This window comes from Rhopilema esculentum, chromosome 8 (genome assembly GCF_057945365.1).
Source record: "Rhopilema esculentum isolate cy_ngs chromosome 8, ASM5794536v1, whole genome shotgun sequence".
In the NCBI taxonomy this organism is placed as follows: Eukaryota; Metazoa; Cnidaria; class Scyphozoa; order Rhizostomeae; family Rhizostomatidae; genus Rhopilema; species Rhopilema esculentum.
Genome location: NC_142822.1, coordinates 10614939 through 10642466, shown reverse-complemented (window position 1 = coordinate 10642466; position 27528 = coordinate 10614939). Strand labels below are relative to the sequence as shown.

General features: G+C 37.1%; 3 protein-coding genes across 4 annotated transcripts in view; all 3 read right to left on the bottom strand.

Annotated features, from left to right (window-relative positions):
• Positions 1-660: 660 nt before the first annotated feature.
• LOC135694569 (uncharacterized) lies at positions 661-8623 on the bottom strand. 2 transcript variants are annotated; one of them, XM_065213373.2, is made up of 6 exons: positions 8289-8623; positions 5217-5772; positions 4419-4508; positions 3215-3304; positions 2632-2851; positions 661-1947 (listed from the first exon to the last, which is right to left on the bottom strand). In XM_065213373.2, exons 1-6 carry the CDS (start codon positions 8518-8520, stop codon positions 1684-1686), a joined length of 1452 nt encoding a protein of 483 aa, XP_065069445.2. In that variant the 5' UTR covers positions 8521-8623; the 3' UTR covers positions 661-1683. The 2 variants fall into 2 exon arrangements, with proteins under 2 accessions (XP_065069445.2, XP_065069446.2); XM_065213374.2 differs by having other exon boundaries at positions 4419-4496.
• A 4450-nt stretch (positions 8624-13073) lies between these two features.
• Positions 13074-16331, bottom strand: LOC135694571 (metallophosphoesterase MPPED2-like). Its single transcript, XM_065213375.2, has one exon. It carries the CDS (start codon positions 16189-16191, stop codon positions 15241-15243), a length of 951 nt encoding a protein of 316 aa, XP_065069447.2. The 5' UTR covers positions 16192-16331; the 3' UTR covers positions 13074-15240.
• A 5307-nt stretch (positions 16332-21638) lies between these two features.
• The window catches only part of LOC135694579 (cyclin-G-associated kinase-like), a 37548-nt gene continuing 31658 nt past the window's right edge, over positions 21639-27528 (bottom strand). Inside the window, exons 20-24 of the mRNA XM_089109696.1 lie at positions 25516-26952; positions 25097-25239; positions 24231-24359; positions 23707-23754; positions 21639-23047 (exon numbers count right to left, since the gene is read on the bottom strand). Coding sequence (XP_088965822.1) covers positions 22946-23047; positions 23707-23754; positions 24231-24359; positions 25097-25239; positions 25516-26952 — 1859 coding nt within the window. The 3' untranslated portion in view covers positions 21639-22945. The remainder of the gene's footprint in view (positions 23048-23706; positions 23755-24230; positions 24360-25096; positions 25240-25515; positions 26953-27528) is intronic.

Sequence of the window (27528 nt, the reverse complement as noted above, 5' to 3'; positions counted from 1 at the left end):
GTTACGAAATATGCTGCTTGAGGCTTGTCGCTTGTCCAAAGATTTCAAAATAAATAAAAAATACTAAAAGAGGATTTTCTAAGTCGAGAAAATTTGTTTTTGCCCACCCCAGTTTTATCGAGCTGGCGACGCCACTGTCCTCGAGACGAGAATTTGCTGCGAAATTGTACATTGATTTTCCAGAATACTCAACCATAAGGCGCCCATTTTCAGAACTGCACGCATGGCGAATGTTCTTTGATTGTTTTTCTACAAATCAAGCAAATTTAACATGCTTTAACTGCTTATTAGGTGCTGCGAAAAAGTAGAACTCTTCTTCTTTCTTCCGAATTCGCTGCGAAACCAAAGCTGCGCATGCCTTTTTGAGACCTTCATCAGCGATTTCGCCGCGTGGAAATCTTATAAATGACCAAAAAATCAAACATGACCACTTTTCGTCGATCCTCTTTTAAAGGTTTTGCAACGTAGGCAGTTAAAAAGATAAGTAATACAAATAGTTAATACAATTTTGTTTCTCTTGCGCTGTATCACGAACTGATCACTTAAATGTTTTAGAAGAAGTTCCAGCCATTTTAATTTTTTTGGGTTGAGATTTTTATTAGCCAACCAGTAGAGCAAAGCAACAGATATGGAGAGGAATGAAGCAACAAAATACTCCAGTTCGAAGAACATCACAGTTGACTTTTCTTGCACCTTACATCCAAGTATTTTGATCACAGAACCAAAACCAAAGACAGAAATGTAAATTCTAAAACAGAGCTTTCCTACTCAACTAAGTTGCAAGCGAATTTTACTGCAGTTTGCCATTTACTCTACACGTGATATTAAAACATTACAACACACTTCTATGGCTACTACCACAACAAAAGTATATCTAAAACAAAACTCTGCCATACTTATTGAGTAGTATAACACTGGGATGAAATCTGGCTGTAGCCGCAAAAGTGTGACAATTTATTAAGAAGGAACATGGCAATTGGCTGACATTAATGTACTTAATGTGACATCTAAATATAGGATAATTCTGTTTAAATACACAACAACATTGTCTGTTAGCTTCAAAAACGGAGGAGCATAAAAATTATTTGCTGTTTTTTGCTGTAATTTATCTATAAAAGTGTTTTTGAATATCATTACATAATTGCTTGTATAACTGAAATACTTTGGCAATAATCTATCTGATGAGATGGATGGGATAGTTTGCAACAGGAAGAAGTTTCTCACATCAAACTGTACTCATGTTCAATTTTATACAAAGTGGCAATTCATATTTGGGGCAAACTTCTGCCTTCCCAATATCTGATAAACTGAAAACATACAAAAACTATACTTTACTGAAAGCAACAAATTTGAGAAATTATCAGCAGAGACTTATCAGCTGACTGTTGCATTCTAGCCAAGCACTATAAACATGATTAATTAAGTCAGCCTGGCTTCTTTGACACAAATTTAGTGTATTACAGAGCATGCAAATTCAGATGTCTCTATGTCCCATGCTTGTAAAACACTAGCAATATGAAAAGAAAACACAGTCTCATTTCAACTTGCATGAAGTTCCCGTTAACAAAGCAGCAAATCCTGTGCTTCACTGTTGTAATATTCTGCAAATAATTGAGTGAAGTTAATACTGTATAGCAGATGCCTAAAATAATTCTTAAGCTGGGCAGGCAATCCCCCCTTTCTTTACTGAAGATTGGGGAACTCTTCATCATAACGGTCCGCATTTCCTCCTTCCTTCTCTACAAATCCAGCTTTATCGTCACCTCTTTCACCACCATCTCTCCCTCCTTTCCTTGGCAGTCCACGACTACCCCTGCTACCCCTTCCTCCTCTTCTATTTCCACGTTGACCTCCACTTGTTAACCTTGAGTCAACTGCTGCATATTTGAGATCAAAGGGCAGAATCTCCTTCACTCTTCCAGAGGTCTTGAATTTTTCTTCAATGATCTAAAAACAAATAAGATCGTAGTTAAAATGCTCATGAGTATTTGTGGTTCATGGTGATCATCATAAAACCCTACTATTGTCCCACAATGTCTTCTCAGCAAAGTGCCTTTAAGATTGAATCATTGCATTTCATACGGTAATTCCAACTAGAAAAATCATCATTGAAGACATCAAACAAAGTACAGTATAGGAAAATCCTGGCCACTGAAAACCTCAGTGCATGCTTTAAGACATACATGCACCATGAGATACACATTTCACTAAATGCACCATTCTGAAAGGTTCATTTGGTCATATCAAGCAACACTCATATATTCACATCAATATGAATCAAATTTTAGATGGACTTTCAAATGCTATAGATATGCTCCTGCTACAACTTTTGAAACAACCATTCCTTACATTTAGAGCTTAAAATGAAGACTACAGAACAGAATCACAAAGCTTTTTAGGTGAATTAACATTAAACAATTACAAGCATGAAATTTTGCATGGACATACTGGCGAGATATTCGTGTTTATAAGACACATGACCTATCTTTATTTCTCAACATTTATGTATAGAAAATAACATACAAAACTATCACACTGCCAATACTAAAGCATTTAGATTTATTTGTATGCAACAGCCTTCATTATTCAAACAAGTTTTGAAGTCTAAAGTAAAGAAATAATTTTTCTTACTCGTTTTGGGAAGAACAATGAGTCATCTGATTCCTGTTCATTTTCTGTTAACTTCTTTAGGGTGACAGCATTCTTTGGAAAGGCCTTTTCTCCTTCATTAGCCTGTCTTACATTGTATGCAACTTGAGGTTTCTCTTTCTCCAGCAATGACTTGTATTCATCCAATGTCATCTCTTTGACTTCCTCCTCCTTTGGCCCATCCTCTCCTGCAGCTCCAGCACTTTATTGGAAACAAAGGTTGTTAAATTTTCAATAAAATTCTTCTTTAAGAAAAAGCACTTTATGCAGAGTGAAGAACAAATTTTGCAGTAATGCCATAACAAAAATGTCCTCTCAGACAGGTGCCTAAAGGTTTTAATCACTATAGACTATTCATTCGGTAATTCCAACAGAAAAATCATCACAGAGGACATACGTCTGGGCAAAGCAAAGTTACAATGAACAATATCTACACGATTGAAGAATTATAAAAAACTGGCTACCAAGGCAGCAGACTTCATTGGTCTTGCCTCATCTACTTAGAGAAAAACATGCTGACTATGAGGATGGATAAGACTGGGAGCCATTTTTCAACAACACTAACCTTTCCTCATTAGTTTCTGACTGCTCTGCTGCGTCCGCCCAAGATCCTTTAACTTCCTCATCCATTGGAGTAACAACATTTGCTTCCTCACTTAAATAAAAGTAATAAAATTTGTTTTGTATCTGTAAGGGCATTTTAGAAGACTAACAAATTGAACTTAAATAACCCTTAATTTCCCTATTTCTGAGGTGGGCCCAACTGTGTACTTGTACTCAATGCAGCTTTGGTTGTTCTGTTTTCATGTTGTTTACAATGAAGAACGCAACTAAACCACAAAAAATTTGCCAATATAAAGGTAATCAGACTTCTGGCTTTTTCAAAACTCTTCAACGGGGGCAGTGACATGGAAGTAGCTGTTCTGAACAACTCATGCACAAATGTGTAGTTAGATCTTTGAAGGAATTTTATGTCCTTTATAGTGGTGATAGGCTATAAGCATCGAGAAAAGAAAATAAAGCATCCACAAGATCAGTTAATAGTGGTCTCCTGCATACTTTAGCAACAATAACACTAAAATCGAGAATTTTCCAGAACTCAGGCCAATGCAAGGCAAGTTTTTCCTTGCCATGATTGCATAATTTCCTTACAAAACACATAGTATTTATTGGTTTACATGATTTTAACACAAACTTGATTGTAAACAACCCATGAAATTAAAACAACTAAACACTGCAGAAAGTATATATTTAGCACAATTCATTATCTTGCTCATGGAAATTATACAATGTGAGGCAGCATTGCCATTCAGACCCTAGTTTTATAAAACCAAGAATAAGATCACAAAAATGCAACCATAAGTTAAAGTTTTATTTAACATATATATACATAATGGAAGTTACCTTTTCTAAAACATGACAGAATTTCTCAGTTCAAGTCTAAATTCTTAAGGAACCACAGTAAAGCTGAAAAACTGTAGAATGTGCAACCATGTTTCTTACTTAAGTGTTGATAAAATCCCCTCAGAAACAGCCATTAAAAGGTTATAATCATGTTTGATCATACGGTAATTCCAAGTAAACAATTCATCATTGGGGATAACTTTCTCAATTTGCCAATTTAACCCTAGATTCACAAAATTGCCATCATTTCACAGATGAACCATGAGTTAATCTCAGCCTTTGGTAACATGCAATGTAAAACTATATTTATTAGCTTGCCTAAACCAAATCATTAAAATGATCAGCCCTAAAAGGAAGAAACTTACCTTGCTTCAATTTCATCCTGTGCAGTTCCCCAGTTGTATGATCCGGATCCATCTCGTTTGTCAGTTGCTTTTACGGAACTGGAAGCATAACTATTGATCATTTAAAAAACTGTAGAATGTGGAATTGAAAAAACCATACATACTTTTCAAATTTTTACTTTGTTGATAAAATCCCCTCAGAAACAGCCGTTAAAGATTATAATCATGTCAAATCATACGGTAATTCCAAGTAAACAATTCATCATTGGGGATAACTAAATATATATATATATACATTTATAAATATATATAAATAAGCATTTCAGGTAAAATGCTCTCGTCTTTGTAATGGAAAAACTGCAAACTTTACCATACCAGACAAGTTAAAGGTTTTTCTTGTGGTTGCTTTAATTTGAAATGGTTTTCCACCCTATCTGTGCTTTGGCTTAGAAATACAACAAAATAATGTTTTTACCTTAAGTTTCATTAGTTTCAGTTTCATTTGTCTAGATATCAATCAACCTATTTACAATTCTACACACTAACAATACAATTGAATACAAATATATATATATAATACTAAAATTTGATACATCAAGACACTAAATTAAAGAGAGGACATTATATGAACCAAAAATCATGTAAGAAGTCAACAAACTTTTTCAGTATCACTCCAGTGGTTATCAAACTTGTGAAGTCATTGTCTTCATAAGCACGATACTTTCATCAAATCTTGGAAGCTATGTCTAAATAATAACCTGATGCAATATCACAGATCAATAAGAAAATAAAATCTTGGTGTAATATAACTAATCTTACCTTCTGTCACTTCCACTGTGCCTGTCAAACTCCCGTCCTCTTCCACCTCTTCCCCTTGCTCTCCCCCTTGGCCTTCCTCGACCACCGCGTCTTCCAAAACCATCATCATGCTGTTCAACTGAATCTCCTGTGTTTCCAAAGCTCCTCCTTTCGCCACTTCCTTCATTTTCACTGCCAAATGGCTTTTTTTCTCCAAAGTTCTGTCTGTCTCCAAAGTTCTGTCTGTCTCCAAAGTTCTGTCTGTCTCCAAAGTTCTGTCTGTCTCCAAAGTTCTGTCTGTCTCCAAAGCCCCTTCTCTCTCCACCAAAGCCTCTCCTCTCTCTTCTTTCTCCAAAACCACCTCTTCTTTCTCCGAATGCTCGTCGTTCACCTTTCTGCTCGCCATCATCCTGACTGTCCTGGTGTTCTTTTTGATAACCATCTCCACGCCCTTCTCTTGGGGGTCTATCTCCTCCAACCCCTCTTCCTCTAGCTCTGCCTCGCCCTCCTCGTCCTCTTCCTCCACGACCTCTTTGCTCTCCCCTTTCTTGCTTTTCACCTTTGTCAGCCCTAACACCTATAAAGATGATGCTTTATGATCATCACTGGGTAGCAACTTCTCTTAAAGGCTCTTGAACAACCGGCACGCTTTGTGACTATAATTAAAAATACTGGCCTAATATCGTACTGCATGAAATTACAAAACAGAGGCAATTTCTCAAGACAACGGTCCCTTAGCATACTGGTTGTGCAAGAGACTTCAACACAGCATTATGTGCAGTCTAAGGAAATGACATATCTCAGAAGTGGTTTTTTAAAAGATTTTGAATAAATTCATAGGATCAGCGCATACACACATTTTGATTGGCAACTTTTTGTAAATTCTCATGAAAACAAGAAAGCAATTCTTATAATTGTTAATTAATTTCAAAACAAAGCTTGTTAGAGCATTTACAATATTCAAACATTAATAAGGTTTATACATTCAGAGCATCATCACACAATGTTCAATTGAAATAAAACAAGTCGAAAAAAGTATGAGTATCCTGAAAATTTCCTTGGCCAGGATAAAGATAAACTTGTTTTAAAGTATTGTTTTAGAGTTGGACTTGATTGTGCAATGATTGTGCTTTAGGTTAAATTCAGTCACTCACCCACCAGCACTTTTGTGGAAAAAAATATTCATCGAGAGTTTTCAAAAAAGGCTTATGCTTACTCTGTTACTTTCAAAAGAAACTTTTCTCTTCACCATTCAATGTTGAATGCGTGTTTTTAAAACAAAAATTGAAAGAACTACAAATTTGACATTGATGCAGAGAAAAGGGGGCTAATACGAATATGCAGGGACAAGCCTAATGTTTTGAGAAGATGATGTCACATTTTCCTGTTTTTATAGAACAAAACACCATTGTCCTCTAAAACAATGGCAACTGCCCTCTTTGCCCACCTCCCAAAGGTGTCCACCACTGCAAGCAAGAGTTCAAGGAATGTTTTTAATGTGATTAGAAACAATTCAATTTCTCATGCAAACAAAGTAGTCTATTTTTGATCTTATTTTCGATCTTATTTTCAGGCAGCCCATCAAGGACAACTCTTTCCAGTATCCTTTTCCTTGTCAAGATTTACAATCAGCATTTACTGTGGCAAAAAGGAGTATATACAATTTAGTTGGAACACAAAGAGATGAACAAACTTCTTTAAAAAAATTGCAATGTCCCCTTAGACAGTATTGAAGTATGTTGCTTCTATGAATAAAGATACACACCATAAAAGCTCTATTTAGCCCCCCTCTCAATCAAGCCCCCCTCTCAATCAAGCGCCCCTCTCAATCAAGCCCCACTCTTCTCCGACTGAGATTTGATGTTTCAATAATATAAATATAAACCAAAAAATACTCATTCACACTGATTATTCTGAATTAACACCCCTTTCTTGCCCTATTTAAGCTATTTAAGCTATTATCACTCTTACTTCTATAAGAATACTATAAACTCTCTCCAGCCTCCATATTCTTAACAAATTTTTGTTTTGTGTTTGAGTATATATTTATTCTTACAGTATTCTTATTCTTTTCAAATCTGTTATAGTTTTATGAGAACATGCTAGCACACTAGCTGGTGTCGTTCTGTGATTCTATCTTATGAGCATTGTAAAACAGGCAACAGTTGGAAACAGGAACACAAATATGCAATATAATTTTAATATTCTTAAAAATTGTATAAATCTCAGCTTGAGAATATTCAAAACAATATTATTATTAAAAGAGAGTGCAATACATAATACTCCAATTGATGATAAATATATACGGAACTCTTAGGATTGTCTCTCAGGAAAATAACACAATTATTAATAGATCACGCAGTCTGTCTTACGTATAATCTTGCTGAAAGCGTAATGGGAAACAAAGCACTATCTTTTTCACCACGCTGCTGTAAAGGAATGTTATAGGAGCATCCATAGGTACATAACCAAAGACTCTACTTCCTCGATATGTAACACTAAATATGACTACCCTGCCACAAATATTCTGTTCAACTTTTAAAAATTCATTTAAACAGAGCGTTTTTCCAAGTTGAAATACATGTCTTTTTCGTTTGACTGGCGACCTTTTTATTCCTCCACGCACATGTATTTTAGGCCCAAGGTAAGAGCCCTGGCAAAAACCTTAGGTCGTCAAATTCTTTTGGTAACGTGATTAAGATTTTCTCAAAAATAAAAGATAAAACGAAACCAGATTTGGGCTTAACTTGCACTGAGTTTCGACAGCCCTCTGTAGCAGGGGATCCAACGCCGAAATGTTAGCTCGATACCTGCAGAAGACGCGACGAGACAACCATACCTTTGAACATAAGCGTTGGTTTTAAAATAATCATACGATTTTGCAACTTTACAAAATAAAGTGCTACCAAGATATCGATATGCATCATCTAGAAAACGTTAGCCAAAAGAAGTCGCTTGCAAATAACACGGAAGGCCACCATTTGAAGCGGTGACGACATTTGGCAAGCGTGCTAGAGAAGCACGTGTATGCCAATAGCTGCAAGTGAGGCATATGCGATACACATTTCATATCATAATGGTTAAAGTTCTTACCTTCTTTCTTGATATCTTCAATTACTGGTTCTTTCATCGCTATAACCTGAGATTTCTCTTGAGTCTTCGCACCACCCTTGACGCCTTTCGCCTTTTTGTCGGCCTTTAGGACCTTCTCCTTCTGTTGAGCCCTCTGAATAAATTCAAGGGGATCATCTGCCTCAATATCTAGGCCAGCAAACCTATTACCAACGACAATACCGTACTCTGTTTCGTTCTCCATTGCAGGCATCGTTGCTGCTTCGATGATGAAGGATTTCAATTAAGCTTTCCCACTCAACATGAAGACCACCATTTGCTTCACTCCACTACGCAAGAGCTGGGCTTGACAAGATCCCCTCAATGCATTTTGGGATGTTACGCGCCTTCCTAAGAGGCTGAAAATTGCCCTCGTCTTCCCGCCACAGTTCGAGTTCGAATCGAATACCGTCCTCGCAATTGCACCCCCCCCCCCTCCTTTAATTTGAGACCTTTCGGAAATAAAACAGATTTCAATCGATTTAGAACATGTTAAAGTTATTTTATGGTGTTTCTGTAGGAAATTCTAGTCACATTCAAGGTAAACTGATTCAAACCAACATAAGTTGATTTATATCGTCACAATTTAGCCACACTGCCGACACCCACAAAATAGATGTATTTTTTAATTTCATTTAATTTCATTTTAAACATATTTATACAGGGTAACAATTTAGTGTAGAAATCTGTTTTACAATTGGCCCTGCGAAAAAATACCTAATAACACCGAGTTACTTTAATTGAATATAAAAGTACAATATAATACAAGCTAAAAGAATAAAAAGAAAGACAGAGAAACGGAAAAAAGGACGAATTTGTCCATGTTAGAGACCCTTGTAAGTTTTAAGTCTCGATTTAAAGCAATGGATGGAGGATGCCAATTATGATTCTAAGTCAAGACCATTCCAAACTTTTGCACCACGATAAGCGGAGGATTGTTGTCCGTAGGATGTTCTCATTCGGGGTAATAGCAGGCCAGTCTTTGAGTTAAGAAGACCGCGACTATGACAGTTTAGAAAAGTACCCACTAAGGTATACTGGGGCTAGATTGTTCAGAAATGTAAAGGCCATAGTTGAAGTTTCACGGTGAATAAGTGTCTCGACTGTAAACCGTCCTAAAACTTGAATCAAAGGTGCTGCAGATGTACCAAAATCACTGCTTGTTACTATTCTCGCTGTCCTGTTTTGGAGCTTTTGTAATTTATTCATTCTGGTGGTCCCACAGGAGTCCCATACGGAGCAACAGTAGTTAAAATGAGGCTCCATTATACCCTTATACATATCATTTAGTGTGCTATGTGAAACACATCGTTTAGCGTATTTCAACAGGCCAAGAGCCCACGGAATCTTAGTTTGGATGTTCTTGATTTGGCTATCCTATTTAAAGTTATCATCAACCATTATGCCAAGATATTTAGTTTCGTTCACAAACCCAATATCATCATTTCCTACGTTGAAACTTGGATTAACAGATAATTATTTCTTTATATGGCTTAGTTTTTGATTTGAGCTAATTATCATTGCTTTAGTTTTAATAACGTTCAATGAGAGTTTATTACCGCGAAGCCATTCATTGAGACTTGCAAGTTCTGCGTTGACAATAGCATTCAAATCCTCCTTATTATCAGAGGCGTAACATGTGGTTGTATCATCAGCATACATTGTAGCAAGGGTTTTTTCAGTGCAAAGGGCAGATCATTTATATACAATAAAAAGAGGAGAGGTCCAAGGCATGAATCCTGTGGTACTCCTATTTCTATGGCCTGAGTTTCAGAAGAGATACCATTGACATTGCAGAACTGCTTACGATTATTTAAATAGGAACGGAACCAATCATGTTCTATGTCTTTGATGCCATAGTGAAGCATTTTCGCTAAGAGTATATCATGATCAACAGTGTCGAACGTCTTTTTTAGATCAATGAATATTACAGCGTGGACTTTACTATTATCGATGTTAACGTACCAGTCATGAGTGGATTTAAGCAAACATGCTACGACCGAGTGTAAAGCTCGAAAACTCGACTGATGCATGTACGGATGTTTGTTTCTATCAAGGTGATTATATAGCTGCTCATATACTAGTTTTTCAAACAGCCTAGATACAACAGGAAGAGCGGAGATAGGTCTGTAGTTAGACCGATCGCTACGCTCTCCACTCTTGAAAATAGGTGCAACACGTGTCCAACCATCAGGTAATTTTCCGGTTTTAATGAAAAGTCGAAGATACGGCAAAGAGATTGTGAAATTATAGGAAAAGCAACATTGATGAAATGACTGGCTATACCGTCAGACCCAAATCCAAATGATTTCTTCATTTCACCAAAGGCCCTTTCGGCATTTGCAGCATCAATGGCATTAAACTCAAAATTGGTAGTGTTCTCATTAATCGTGTACTCGTTAGACATAAGTGGGTTAGGTTGCGGCGGTACTTTATCTCGAAGCTTTTTACCGAAACCTCAAAAATAATCATTCATAGCTCAGGAGACTTCAGCTGGTTCATTAATCTCGTGGTCATCTACTTTTACGCTGTCGATGTTTGTTGTATTTTATCTCTTATTGAACAATTGATTAATGGTTCTCCTAGAGTTCTTTAAACTGTCTCTATAAGAAGCAATTTTATTAGAGAAATAGTCTCTCTTCAGTTGTTTGTTGAGATTGTAAAGCTTATTTGGCAAATGCTTGTAAAAATTCATAAGAATAGATGACTTATTTTTTACTACTGCAATCTTTAGTTTCCTCGAGCGAGCTAACTTTTTGAACTCAGTGGTCAACCAAGGGGTGACTTTGTCCGAAACACTCATAGTTCAGAAATAACCTAGGGATTTCACATTCACAGCAAAAAATATATGCTCAATTTTTCATAGTTCTTAATTTCACAGGAACATGAACAAATCGATACAAGTATGATCTCAAAAATGATGTAAGGAAATCATTTAGGAATTTCTCAGCAAACAATATATTCTCAATTTTTTACAGTTCTTAATTTTACAGAAACGTAATAAATCTATCGTCGACTCCTCTCATTGTCACACTGAATGTTTTCCAGAAAAAATGTGACTTAAATTTGAGTGTGACATTCAGCAGAGTTACCTAAAACAGTCAAAAAAGTGGCAGGAAATTCAGGGGCGGATCCAGAGCAAATTTGAAAGAAGGGCAGTCTGTAGTGGGGGCGCTGAAAAATTTTCAAAAATTGGTGACGAGAGTACGCTTTATACAACAATTTCAGTCCCATTTTCAGATTAAGCAACATAACTTTGAGGTAATCCTTGGAAGTTTCAGAAACCTTTTCACCTGATTATCTTTCTTCAAAAAGGGTACACAATCTCCAAAAAAGGGGTGCCAGACTTGCTTCAACTCGTCGAGGGAGGGGTAACTCCCCCTAGTTGCCCCCCTTAAATCAACCATTGAGGAAATTGGCGGTGGTGGTCCTACGTTGGCAAATGAACTGTTTTCAAGCATTCCAACAATAACATTCAATGTTGTCTAGCCTTCAGCCTCCGTGTGGTCTATGAAAAACAGTTTCAGTACAGAGAGGTTAAACATGCAAAATACTAAAAGCAACATTGTTCTAGTGCAGTTTCTTGTATTGTTTGAAGTACAGTTTTGAAAATTATTGAGAGGGGTTTATTCCCTGTTCAAAGCCCTTTGATGCAAGAGAATAAAGCAAAATGATATAGCGATAGTATGTAGGATGCATACTGTGTGATAGGCAACTTTTTTATGATATTTTGCGTTGATCTCATTGAATTATAAAAGTTATAGAATTTTTCCAGTCTACCGTAAGGAAATGATCAAAAATAGGGGAAACTGCGAACAGAAAAATTCATAGACAGGAAAAGTAGATTTTTTAGGTATAAATGCTAAAAATGCTAAGTAGAAGAACTTATTGTGTAAATGTGACGGTAAACAGAGTGTTCTGCTGTTTGGGAAGAAAACAGTTGTGAGCATAAACAGAGTGTAATAAAGTGGGGGTGACTCAGGGCCTATTATAGTGTGCAGTATTACACACTTTGTGCAGTATTAATTTAAAAACGTGCAGTATTGATTTCGAAAATGTACAGTATTGAATTTTGGGATTTGTGAAAATGTCTTTTTGCGGCTATCCCAGATTCCTGCTTTGTCACAAAATGTGAATTTTCCTCGTCACTTCGATATAGAGTTCATGTTTTGTAATTCTCGTATAACCATCGGAAAGACTCTCTTATCAAAACTTAAAACAAATCGAATTTCCCAGAACCAAAAACAAAACATCTCCTGTAAATGTCAGCATTGCTGTAAATTTCGTAATTTTATTTTGTCGAAGATAAAACATTCAGTAATAATTTATCAGTTGCCCTATCATGCTCTGGGCATCTAGCAGAAGCTCACTTAACTTAACTAAAATAAATATAAAGAGCCTAAGAAAACTTTTTTGTTTCACTGTCCAGACAAAACATGAGATAGTGACTCCGTTTACAAGAGATAAATGACTATGTTTCTATTCAGGTTTTGTAGCTTCTGTTTGTTTTGTTGCTGTTTTGAAATGTTGTTTTTGATTGTGTTATTATCGTCTGTCTGTTTGTAATTTCTGCGTCATGTGCTATACACATGTTCAAAATTCGGGCAATTTCCTCGCTACACTTGCATGGCTAAGATACCCGGGGTTTGCACTGATTGCAACAATAAAATTACCTATAAAAGATATGATTATAAATGTGCAGTATTGAAAATTTCTTAAAAATGTGCAGTATGTAAGAAATTTTTCAAAAATAAATAAGCGGGGGGGGGGGGGGGATCCTAGTAAATGAGGGGGGTCGGAAATGTGAAAAATCTGAAAAATCGCGTGTTGATTCTTTTCTGGGTTCATTCGAGATTTTCGTCTGAATACAATCGATATCAAAATGACAATTATGACCATGTTATAATGCCTTGTTGTATTACTAAAATGAGCAGGCTAATTATCATTGTGTACATCAGCCAGGCCTGTGTAAATTTTTTCGGATGTTATACTACTTTTCTATGTTAAAACTTTTTTACACTGCAACCTCTTCATTTAAGAGAAACTTTACAGAAATTTTACACCCGAAAGAACAAAGGACAAATGAAATAAGGGATATGAATGATTGCATATAAAAAATGATTTTTGTGGTCAAATACCTTACAAATTTCAAATTTTATTTCTCTGTTAAATCTATAATACAAGAAAAGCAATATGAAAACTTATTTATGGCCAAAAATTAAGCCAATGTCAAGGGCGTGTTCGCAAAATTTTTCTTCTCGTTTCCCTTGCAAGGGGCTCCGCTTCGTATGTGTCACATAATTATGACACTTACAAATGGCATAGCTTATTTATTCAAACTTTAATAACAACAAGAGGCGTTTGCAAAACAACTCCCGTGGGTAGACTTCTGGACCCTTACATTTACGTTCATATATGCACCCATTCCTCCCCACCCTGGCTACTCCCCTGACTGATGCTTATGCTTTTTTTATTTGAAAATGGAACAACATTAAACAATTTGAGGTACATAAAACCAATACCCTGGAAAACGGCACATCCCCGTCAGAAAATTCTACTTACTGCATATTCTCCTGTGTGAGTAGCTGGTGGTGTGACGTGCCTCTAAACTTTAGGCCAGCTGGCGGTAGGAATCGAACACTGAAATTGCTTGCGTGAAACATATGGTGCGAAACATAAAAATTAAACAAAATCCCTTACCTTACATTGCATTTTTCGAACCCTGTCTCACACAATATTAAGCTCCATTTTAAGGACATGCCCTGTTCTCTTTGGAAAATACATGTCCCTTCAAAATAAGAAAAACCTCAAACCACTGCCTTGCTTTTTCCCAAAACCTTGAGCTCCTTGAAGTTTGACTAATTTCATGACGATAGGCTCAATATTTGAAATTAAAAAAACCATTGAGACAAGTGGCATAATCATGGTTTCTAAACTGCTAAGTTATTCAAAAAATTATAAATTCCCCAAACCATAGTGTTGGCCTTCCACAAAAACACAAACATAGTTAAAAGAAGCAAAGTTTCAAGAATACAGCCTTGGCACAAATTCCCCCCAAAATATATGTTCCAATGTTATGGCCCTAACACTTTCTTAATGCTACAATTTAATGCCCTAAAATTATCCTTTATGCTGGTGTCTGCTTTGCTATCCTAGTGTTTGCTATTAATGGTTAAGGGCTAGTTTGAGAACAGACTGGTGCTTCCTCTGTTATTGAACAAAATTATTTTCTCAAAAACACAAATTTACCAAGGGATAAAACACAATTTATTTTGCAGTACTTGTCTACAAGACATTTCAAGAAATAAACAAACCACTTTAAAGTAAACATGCTTTGGTTCAACAGTCATAGAGTCATAATGAAAATTTACTAGGCTCAAGAGTTTAGACAAGGCTATGGGAGGGTGGGCTCGGCTTAGGGGAGTTGGTGGACGTAATGATGACATCTGAATTGAATGCTTTGGTATAGACTCTGATTGAATCACCAATGTTTTATTGTGACAAGTAAGATGCAGCAACTAATGTATATATGTTTTTTCTTGTAGGAGCTTGCCCTGACCAACTGGGTCTTTCAATGAAGCAGTTAAGAATTAAAAACCCAAAAGCCATTCTTCACAACTGCTACCTCCTGCCTTTGGCACTACTCATATTTGAAAGATATTGGTAAATTGTACATCTAAAAGGTAGAATAAATTGATGAATGCTCCCCACATTTTGCAAAGCTTTATTATTGCTCCACAGAGCTACAAAAAGGCTATTTCAACTTGGCAATGAATACTCCCACGGCATCCACTGGCAAATATTACAAGGACAAGGTTACCCTGACTTTTACACCATTTTTGCCAATGAAGTTGAATGAGACCCAATAAAAATTTCGTAATTTTAACAGCTTCAATATATTCTTGCGATAAATCACATTTTATGGGCATGTCAATCACATGGATTTAATAGGCATGTCAAATATGATTGGATCGTTGACTTGCCGATAGCCAAGATTCACAGAAGATGCATTGATGTATGTTGTGACACCATCAGTAGTAATCCCATATCCTTCATGAATGTGTCCAAAGATATGGTACTTTGGTTTGACTCGGCTTTGAATGGTTGATAGAAGTTCTGCACAACCAGCTCTTGCTCCACTCTGGCACTTATCACCATGTCCCAGTGGTGGTCCATGTGTTATCAAAATTTCAACATCATCTGGAATTTTCCACCATTTCTCTAAGCAGTCAGATCCTCTCCGAAGGTTGAAACCCCACCCACCAAATTCTGGTTGCCATGGTGTGCCATAAATTTTTATTCCTGCAATTTCAGTCCCATTATCCTCAAGATAGGTGCATTTCTGTTGTAGAGAAGATTTGATTGCCTTCAGATCGAAGGTTTTGCCCTTGTGGAACATGGCAGCCACATCAATGGACGAGTAATTATCCGTGTCAAATGTCAGGTCGTGATTGCCTGCTATCACAACTATTTGCTGGAAACTAGGCCTAACTCTGTCTAGAAAAGATATAAAATGTTCCACCTCAGAAGGGGCGCCTACTTGAGTGAAGTCACCAGCATGTAGCAAAATATCCCCTTCCGGTAATTGCATTTCATCTGTTTTATTATGAGTATCTGAGATGCAAACAAATCGTAAATGATTTGCTTGTTTTTTCGTCTCATACTTTAACGGCTTTAATATTTTGAAGTGTTTCTTCCATTCCTTTTTAACAGAAATTCTGTTATACAATTCAGTTGGTTCGTTGGATAGATCGTTTACTTCAACATTCATCTTTGAAGCTGCTATTCTTACTGCATCATAGGCGATTTTCCTTTTATATGCTCGTCCTAACAACCGTCCAAATGATTTCCTCTCCGGTCTGACTAGATACGGAAATAGAAACATCTTGTAATTGCCTCGACCGCAAGTTGTCTGTTGCTGAGTTGGCAAAAACTTTCTTGGCGATTTTAGGAGGGGCTTGGAAGACCAGAATAATCTGTTTTTATTTTTGCGATTAAGTCTTTTCGTTGCCCGGGTTGATTGTCCCCTACCCTTGGTACCAGACTCACTCTGTATAAAATGGTATAAATTATGAGAGATTATTTTCTCGGGGGAGGGGGGGGGGGGGTACCTTAACATGTTTGAAGGTACGGGGACGTGCCATTATTAAGGTAGGCTACTGGTCCAAATTCTAAAATCTTTGTTTGTAGTGCTACACTGTTAAAAATTGGGGTCCTGGGGTAACTTTTTGACCTTTTTGCAAAAATGCAATAAAAATCTTAAAATAACTTGTAGTTGCTATGGTAACCGGTAATGAATGGGGAAAAACATGCCTTGCTTAGTGCAAGCTATTCTTAGTTGATGTTAATCATACAAGCCAAAATGATACATCAAACAGTTGCTTTGACTCTGAGGAGTGCACAAAAGGTCTTTAAATTTTAATTTTCTAATTTTATACTTTTTTGTTACACATTTTACAAAATTTCACGTTTTACGGCTATAAATCTCTCCTTTTCCAGTCCAATCATGAGACAAATGGTTACCTAATGTAAAAAAGAAGGCCTTATGTGCACTGTCTGAAGTATAAGGTTTCTTCTGGTATATAGACATGTTTTGTTATATTCAGGGGGTAAAATATTTCTTTGCACTAAACTCTACCAGTTTTCCGAAATTACTATTCTTAGAAAATGCTGATTAAAGTTTTAAGAGTAATGTTTCCAGAGGTAGCAAACTAGAATTGGTATGTTTTCAACTTTCTTCAATACAAATGTCACTTTACTTGAAATTCAATCAGAAATAACATATAACATTTAATAAATAACTAATTTTAACCATATAATTTAATATTCTTAAGCATTATATTTTCCGGAAGCATATTGTTCGCCTTCTTGCACTATCCTTTTTTGCTCTGTTGTCTTTTTTATACTTCAGGCTCCTTCTTATTTTCTTTGTTTCTCTTTTGACAGCTAACTCTGCCTTTTTAATACTTTCTTGGTCTTTTTTTTGCTGCTGATAGTTCTAAAGTTGACCCTGGCGTGAGACTTAGAGATTGGCAGAGAACAACTTTGAATGTCGCACCCATTGTGAACTGAGAAATTGCCAACATGACTGCAGTTTCCAATGTTTTTCTTCCAACAAAGGTAGTTTTTGGGCAAAGTCTCCAAATAATGTTATGCAGTTACTCATTTGGATTCTGAGTTTTTTCCCTACACACCTGCCTGTAATAATTTTGAATCTTAAGCATCTTTTCTTGAGTTAGTTTTCCTTTTCCAGAAACTGGCTTTTTGTGCTTTTGACTCAGCCACTAGATTCCTCAAGGCAGATCCCATTCTCTTTGAGACATGATTTATGCAGTCTTTCTTTTCTATTTTAATATCAGGGCCATATGAAGTTAGTTCTCTAACAGCAGAAAATGCCTTGCTGTCACCATCACAAAGCATAGTTGTATATCTGTATCTACATTTTTGCACTGACCTTGACAACAGATTTTTGCACAAGCTACCTCCATTGCACCAGCTGTCACATCAAAGTTTTTTTGGACAATTTTGTGTGTGTTTTTCTTTCCAATCATCAGATACCTCCTGATGTTTCACAAGTCTGGCAAAATATAACTCCGTTTGCCGAAAATCCACATCTATTATGCTTTTCAATATGAAAAGTTAGTCCAGAGTTGTTACATATAGGCCACAGAAGTGAGCTTATCGACTCATTTACAGCAACCTTCTGTACGATTACGTAGCAGTCTTCTGGCTTCTCAACAGTGCAGTCATCATTCTCTACCGAGGAATCGATGTTCATGTTAACTCCAAATACTTGTTGTTTCTTAGCACTGGAAGACAAGTCTGCTAGGTGCTGTTCCTTCCTGATACCGACATAACTACAGCGCCAGCTTCTTCTGCGGTTAAATTTTTTTCAATCCTCATTCTTCAACCTCCAACGTAACCTCTCTTTGTCCTAAACTTTGTCTTGCCCATAATTATTGCAAAAATAACAAGTTTTATTTCAAAATCAATCCTACTTTGGCAATTCTAAACGAACTAAGCTGCTGCGAGATCCCTGGAGCCACCATTTTGAAGAGCATGTGACACAGATAAACCAATCAGAAAGACCTTTTCAATCCGTTAGCCAATCACCTTTCGTAGATAAACTGACGTCATATAGAAACAGCCTCTAGTTGCTAAAGTACATAAACGAACGAGGCTTTCTTCTTACCACAGGTAGCTCAAACTTTCTAAACAATACAAGGATCGGAACAAGCTTGAAATGAGCTTCAAATTGGTGTATAGTTATCCTGTGTTGCAGGAGGGACATACTCTGAAAATTGCATTTCGAAAACAACTTTCTAAAGAAAAAATCAGCTGATTGTAGCTAGTTTGACGGAACCCGATCAGCTTTAGACATAAATTTACACCTTTTCTGTCACGATTCGAGCCAAATAAGTTTGCAGTTCTATCCTCTAGTAAATAAAGAATTGATTTAAAACGAAAACAAAAAATGCAAATTTTGACGGAAAATTGCAATTTTTGGACCAGTAGCCTACCTTAAGGGGTACTTTTGAAAAGTGCGGAAGTATCGGTATCAGCTTTTGAAATTTGTGCGGAACTATATCATTTTGGGGAATATTGCAAAATTTTTAGGAAGGAGATTTAGCATTAACAAAATGAATGTCCAGTTAGAAATAAAATTGTGAAATATGTGTAATTTTGAGATTTTCGGGCATAGGACTGCAAAATTTGGTTAATGATTTTTTATGTGCTTTAAAAATTTTATTTGCTCTGCAGCATAATGGGTATAGTTTTCATAATGTTTGCGGAATCATGCTCACATTTTTCCGACATTTACAGAATTATAGGTCCAAAATTTTAACCAAAGTGGCACGTCCTCGTCCAAAATTAGGCATAGTTTACCCCCCCCCCCCGATATTATTTTACATAAAGTGAGTCTGATACCCAGGGTAATTGTCCTTTCGAATTCTAGCAATTTTCTTTTTTTTGCTATTTTTGCACTTCTTGGCCACTTTTAACCCCTTAACTTAATATATATCTTGAATAGAAAGTAATAGGATTGTGTAGTATACTGTATGCTTGTGTCAATAACAATTGTAAAATACTCTGTTATTTACCGTAGCTAAAATGAATCAAATAATGGGGAAAAATTTGCAAAAAGGGCGTTGCCCCGCATTTGCGAGTGTTTGATCGGCGTGGTCCAACAAATTCTGGGGGCTACGCCCCAGACCCTCCACTGCTGAAGCCCTGGGTACGCCACTGCCCTTGTGTCTCGAATGTTCTGGCTTCGCGACACAGCACTACGCAGCATTACACTGCATTCCATTTTATTGTTGTAGGATTACCAGTGGCGGCCTGGCCCTTTTCGCCTGGGGGGGGGCAGCATCAAAATGGCGGCGCCCTCCATAACTATCACTATTGTCTTTTTCCTGAGAATATTGGCAGTACAGGGGCGGTTCCAAGAAATTCAAAGTGGGGGGGGGGGGGGCTCGAGTTAATAGCTTTATTTGACTACAGAACCAACATTGGGAAGGGCCGGCGAGAGGTTGTCGGAGGCCCTTGGTATAACTCTGAATGAAAGAGGCTGTCTTGCGAGCGGAGCGAGCAGAAACTTTTTGCGACCACGCCCTTTAGATTGGCTTAAAATACATCTCAAAATATTTCTTGCAGTCATTTTCTTCAAATCGTTTAAAAATTTTGCTATTTTTAAAGCATCCTTTTAGCACGTTAGATTAATTCCAGTCTTAAAATGGATTTCACTACTTTGTAATAAGGAAAAGAATCCATCTTATCTTTGTATCGTCGAGACAAATCGGTCCCTTCATGAGAAATGAAGCAATGAGACAAAATCTACTGACCCCTACATGAGCAGGTCTATGAAGGCCAGCAGAGCCAAAGAGACTCATCGAAAATCAAACTTTTCCCTGGAAGGGGGGCATGAGTCCGGACACCCTAAACACAGACTGTCCCCCGACACCCTAAACACAGTCTGTGTGCACTACGAATGCTGTGTTTTCCACACGAAAGAATTTAACTACGTATGTTTCCTGAAAATCCTCTAAAAAATTGATTAATTTTTTCGCCCCTGCGAACTGTACAAATTTTTTGTCTGGATAATACAGTACTGAAGGGGCGGAAAGTCTTTTTTTGAGTTTTCGGCGCCCTATACAAGCTTTGGCGCCCCTATTAAAATGTCAGCTGGGGGGCCATGGCCCCTGCCAGGCCGCCACTGAGGATTACCCCTCATTAAGATTACATCATATTGCGTATTCGTCTGTTTCTAGAATTATCTCGTAGTCTATTATTAGTAACATTTTATGCTTAGTTAAGCTTTTCTGTCACTTCCTTTTACATATAAATATACGTAGTTAGTTAGATTCGAAGAGATTCGAAGAGAGCTTTAGAAGGTATCAGACATGTAAGGCTAAACACCAGAAGGTAGCTAACCGTTTCGCCCAAGAGGCTTGCGAAAGCTCTTGCGGCCTAGTTTGGTTTTAGGACAGGTAGTGCTTGAGACTGCGCTGTCCCTCGTTATATCTTTCATTGGATTGCTTTAAGTATTAAAGTTCGCGGAGAATCGTCGTCGTTCATGTTAGCTGTGTATATTAAAGTTTAGCCTTGGAATCGTTATAAGATGGACATGGAAAGAAAGTATAGCCGCTCGCAGAAATCGTCATTCTCTAAAGCTTCAGTCTTCTCTCGCAGTATATCTCTCGATTTAAACATCCATTTTACAGAAGGACCAGACACGTACAAAGAAATGGATGCTACCAATGACATAATTTCCATCTTTGTGCTATCATTTGAGGGTAATTGTCAAGAATACAACCATCTGACGGTAATTTTTTAACATTATAGCTTTGGCCCTAATTGACCCTGACTGAACCCCCTTGTTAGGCCATAAAAGGAGTAACCCCCCGCCGGGCTTTAAGATTCAAGTTGGAAACAGAAGAAACATAAACAAGATTTTGGCTTCTTACGGCTTGTTTCTCAACATGCTTGAAGTAAACTTTTAGCTCGAACAAATACTTAAAACTGGAACGCTAGTGTTGAATTTAGGAACATGTAACGTGCAGTTCCATTTTGTCATTTAAAAATATGCATTTTGAAGAAAATTTCTTACATTTGTGCTGCAGTGACTGTGATTGGGTTCCACAAATCGTTTCGTCGGTGAAAAAAAATAAAAGACATTTTGTTTGATTTTTGTTCAAGATTAACAAAGAGTTTGAATACGTAAAATACTTATATATCAATATGAATTTATCCAAATAACATACATTGATTAATAATTTTAAGAAAAGTGCTTAATTTTAAGAAATGAGATGGAATAACAAAAATACCCAGCAATGAAGCATGAAAATATCTATGGAATAATATTAATATTGTAATACTGCTGAATAGCTAATATTGCTAATGACTATCACATCTTTCTATACAGAAATATGGGCATTTGACACCGTGATTATGCTGGCTTTAGGTCGTATAGAAACTCTGAAACGTTGGAGCCAAAAAATAATGATGGATTCCCAGATCTCGAAATGAGTGGCCAAATACCAAGATATTTACTATTTATTTTGCGACCTTAAGCTGTAATTTTGTTATTATGGTGATTCAAGCAGCTTAACTCTATTTGCCTTTATGTCTGACACAGCTTAACCATTACAATTTTCACTTCTTGCAATAAAAAAGTTGGAGAGAAACATACACAGATTTATCATAAAAGAGATCACGTATCTGATTCACATATTAGAAGGACAAGATCTGAAGAGCATTCGTCGCCCGTTCAGGCAAAAGAGCTATAAACCCTGTCTGGTCAGCGATGAAAAATAATGCAAAACAGACAGACATAAAACAACTACCTATTATAACACAGGGTTTTAAAATTAATGTAAATTTCTCTTTCCTTCCGTTTGTTCTCAGTACTTGGAACTGCCTGCCTGCTGCATACCAAGAGAATAACATGATTTCGTGGAAAACACAACACTTTGGTGGGCCTAGAGCATGTCATAAGTTTTGGATACTGAAAAGTTGCGACAGGAGATCGAACAAAAAGCTAAAAACAGAGTCAGCATTATGGCACAAAAACAGCAATGTGTGCATTGTGCCAGAGGGGAAATGTAACTGGCAGTTTGAGACAATTAACCTAGAATGAATAATGCAACTTGCTCTGAATATATAAAAATGAACTATCATATATCATTAAATGATTGACAACTCATAAATCAAAAGAAGATGAAACTAAAGGCAGCGTTTGGCATTACAAATTGGCGACAAAAAATTCAGTTTTCCACCCCTCTTTGAAAACCTGCTTCATAAGGGGGTACCAAACAAAAAAACGAAAAAATGAAACACTATCTTGCTATAGAAAGGAAACAATTTTGATCATGTAGATTAATCTTGAACGTCTGGATTAATCTAGATCGACAGCAATAAGCGAATAGCTTTATAGCTATGAAAAGGTTTAATAATCGTGAGCATCTAGATTAATATAGCTTCCCCTTCGATAATGGTCTACCAACAAAGACCCGAGCTGCCCTAGTTTCCCTTTAATCTAAATTTCATCTTTAATTTAACAAAAATTTGAAAACGTATTTCAAAAATTTACAGAATTTATGCTAAATTTCAAGGGATTCGCGAAAAGTTGTTGCAGATAATCAAAAAAGTGCTTTGGCACCCGACTGTTCAAAAAGAGTCCAAGCCTCGTTTAGTTCTACGAAAATTGCTCTTGCCAGGTGCTCCTCCGGGGTGCCCGTAAGCTGTAATAGAGAAGCACGGTTTTCAAATGTTTTTCAACGGAACACGTACATTAGGAAAAGATTAGGAACAACAACAGCAGAAACAGCAGCAAAAACAACAAAATCAACAAAAAAGACAAGAGCAGCAATGGAACAACTAAATGAAATCCCCCCGCTATTTTGCTGCGACAGGAAGGCAAAACATTGGAAAGGCAAAACATTAAACATGCAAAACTTTGAAATGGAAAAAAAACAAAAAAGACAAGACATTAAGAGAGACAAAACTTTGCAGAGAAAGAACACCGAAAATGCAAAAATTTGATAGGCAAAACATCGAATAGACAGAACATCGAAAAGGCAAAAATTTGATAGGCAAAACATCGAATAGACAAAACATCGAAAAGGCAAAAATTTGATAGGCAAAACATCGAATAAACAAAACATCGAAAAGGCAAAACTTTTGTAGATAGCAATGCAAGTAAAATGAGAGGCCGCTTAATAGGTCATCGGAGCTTTTTACATTACGTTGTTTGGTCGTTAAGGTGCACTGCGTTCATACTAGGCAAAGAATTTGATACCAGTAGAAAAGCTTCAAAAATATGGCTTGATCTTATTTTGATTCTTAAAAAAGTACTGATTGAAGAGTGACTGATAGTTGAAATTAAATCTTTTCGACAAACCTTGTCGGGATGGACTGACAAACATGCTTTCCTGTAAAATTTCTTTACCTAAAAGCAAATCCATCATATTTTTTACCAAAACTCTTATCTTTATAACCGATTTACAGAGCTAAAGGCTACACGAAGCTCTAAGCTCAGCGCATCTACCAGGTAACGAAGCATTGCAATTTATATAATGCAAAGGAATTCCAGATTGAATCTCCGCATAGACGAAAACAGTTGCCATATATCAACTTTAAGTAACCATTGGAGATATTATGGTTCACCATTTCACTAGTTGGAATGATGTCTTGCCCTAAATGGCAAAATCGCACAATCGTACACAAGTCAATATTTGATTGTAACAACATCTTTATATTAGCTTACTAATCTTCTTTTGAAAACATACGTAGCATGGCTACCATATTCCCCCTTGCCAATACAACAGTTTTGAACTTCGAAAAAAACAGTAAACCCTGGGCTTCTAAAGAACGACTTAGCCTACACACAGACATAATCAACATGTCCTTTGTCAACAAACTTACGTCGCTCGGCTGCAGTAACTGATGCATTCCTATTTGCTTCCATTTCGTTTCACCTTCCCACAGAACAGTGTCTAAAGAGCAAAGCAATGCTCGAATGTTGCGCTCTTTGCCGTCAGCCCATTCCCGGACCTGTAAGGAAGACATTATAATGCCTTGTCATTCGTTTGACACTTTGAAGACATTTCAATACACAAAGTATCGTAAAATCAACCGACCTCTTTGAAGGCACTTTGTCTCGACGCATGTAGATGGCCATTTAAATCCTTTTGCTTGGTCTATACAATAGACACAATGTAAGGTATCCAATCGGCAACTTAAGACTGATTCTCAACCGTAAACCCAACGTAGAGCCTACTGTTAGCTCTAAACCGTCGTCTGACGGGTCAATATGCTTTAAATAGCAACGCATTCATATTCACTTATGCAAAGATAAATGATCCACAGCTGTACGAAATATTCGTTTTCAAGTGTCAGTTATACATGACTGAAAACAGCTATTATATTTTTTTAATATAGAAAAATATGAAAATCATAGCTATTACAAAACAATAATGAAACTCGAAGAATATTGCTGATGTTAAGGGTGCTTGCGGCGTAGGAGGAATATCGAATTCTAAAAGGGAAGTATAACTTAACACAAACAATACAAATTTGGTTTTCATCAAAGACAGAAATCTATAAAGGAGGGAATTTTCTGAATATTTTTACGCGGAAAAAAATCCATTGCACTAACGGAAAAATTTCCACTTTCCTAATCAGGAATTTTGGAGAAATTTTTAGGAGCAAAACTTTAGAAAGAGAGCGATGAAATTATTGTTTTTAAAACTAATCAAAAAAAGAAAAGGGAAAATTCAATTTGGCCTCACCTTAGCTTTAACAGGGTCATCCTCCTTCACAACAACTTGCTTTTTCAATTGCTTTAGAGTTTCCTTCTGTGCCTCGCTGGAAGGCTTGAACCCATGAGCGCCTAAAATGTCACTAAATTCATTCTTTGAAGGCGGTCTTTGTCCTGAAAGAAACAGGAAAGAGCCGGTGCAAGGAAAGCTTAACAAATTTTTCAATAAAACAACAAACTTTGTCGTTGATGCCTGATGGTATGGTGACAAACATTTGAAAGGCAAACATTTGATAGGCAAAACATCGAAAAGGCAAAACTTTTAAAAAGCAAAACATTAAAATGGAGAAAACACGAAAAGGCAAAACATTACAAATACCAAAGAACGAAAAGACAATAAATTTGAAAATTATATGGTTAGCTAATTTGAAGATTTCATGGTTAACTTACCCCAGCCACCCCCAAGGCCCCCTTTTCCACCTTGCTGATTCCCAAAAACGCTTTTCCCAGGAACAGAGCTACCAACAAAGTAATTGGGGGCGGACTGTGTTGGAGTGGGGCGCTTGGGTGCGGTCGTCTGTTGAGCTGCCTCAAACGGTTGGGCAGATGGTTTGCGAACATCACTGAATGAGCCACTTAAGCCAAAATTTGAACCAGAGCCTTGCTGTTGATTCGATCCAAATGTCTTTTTGGAATTATCATTTTTAAAGTTTCCTCCGGACAAACTGACAAAATCAGCGAAAGGGTCATCACTTTTTGTTGTTGCTTTGCCAATATTCGCACTTGAAGATACCGAACGATGCAGATTTCCATTTAAATTCATCGTCATTGATGATGGCTTCAGTGTAGGCTCCGTGTGGGAATGCCCCCAGTCGCCTAACAAGTTCCCATCACTGCTGCTATGTTTTATGGGACTGGTACCTGGAAATGTGGACAGATGGTCAAAAGCAGCGAATGGTTCTTCCTTGGTCGTGGCCTGAAATGGGTCGATTACAGTGCTTGATCGCATGGAGAACAAATCTTCCGGCTCTTTGGTCGCAGGAGCTGCTGCATTGCCTCGGTCGTGGAACGCATGAAAAAAATCATCATCAGAATGCGTTTCCAGTAGGGAATTTACACTCTTATTTTTCTTTACTCCAGGACTTGTTGGAGAATCGTTAGTCGGTTCAGATGTATCGATGAGTGTGCCTGCCCAACCAGATGAAGGCAGGTTTGGTGTGCTTGGGCTTCTGGGCACATTCCTGTCAGCAGCTGAACCAGATTCTACATTAACCAAAAGTGGAGCACTGTGTTCCTTGACAAGGTGTTGGCTTTGGAGATCTTTCGAAGATGGCACTTGGGTGCTGTTACTATAAATCGAGTCAAGATTTGTCTCTACGTTTAAGGCGCTAAAATCATCGTTAAAAATACTTTGTTTTGTTTCACTATTTGTCCGGTCACTTTTATCCGAGGTTGCTCTCAGATTTGCAAAATCGTCCGCAAAGGAGTCCGAAAATAAGTCAGTTGTCTTGGCATTTTGTTCAAGCTTAGCCTCTTTTTGATACGAATTATCTATTGGCTCAGAATCAAACCCGATATCAATGAGAGGAATAGAATTAACTGCTGTCGCCGTCTCGTTTCCATTTGACTTTGGTGCCAGGAACTCGGCATCGCGACCAAGAGTTTCCCTGTCATCTGACTCCAGCGAAGAGGAGCCACTGTTTGAAGCAGGTGTTGTATTGGACATTCTTCCATTTTGAGAACCTTGCCCAGATGGATCAGAACCACCCCACTCCAAGTTGTCAAAGAAAGTTGATCGTCCAAATTTCTTCTCGGTATCCGAATCAGTGTTTGCCTTCCCAAGATGCAACTCTTCCTTTTCAACCTCTGATAATTCTTCACTCAGACCTGGGAATAATTGAAAGGTAGATAAAAATCAAAAAGATAAAAACAAGTTTGTCATATCAAACAAAGAATATCAGCACGCTATGTAGGGTGTTATTTCAGAAATCAATTGAGGAAAATCCAGTTCTAACTGAAAAAAATGATGTAATACAACCAATTCTACAGTTCTACAGAAATAATGTAATACAAACCTATTGAATTCAGATGGACAAAGTAGCTACTTGGTAAATAAAGTAAAAATAAGTCAACATAAAACAATGTTGGTAACTGTTGAAGGGTCTGTTGTATACAGTTCAGGGCACGTTTTGGCCAGTGCACGAAACTCGGGTTTGCGACTTAGAGGCGTCTTGTTCTACACACCGAAGCGCACTCATAAAAAAACATCATTTTTGGATCTAGTTTCTTGAGTAACCAATTTCATCCATACACAATGTTATTTATACGGTACTTCATTTAAAAGTGCATGGACTGATATCACAGAATTTTCTTAATCACAAAGGCCCTGCTTTGTGCACCAGGACCGAAAATGTCAGCCATAAGTGTCAGAAGTTTTGTTTCTTTTGAAAATTGACTGGTAAT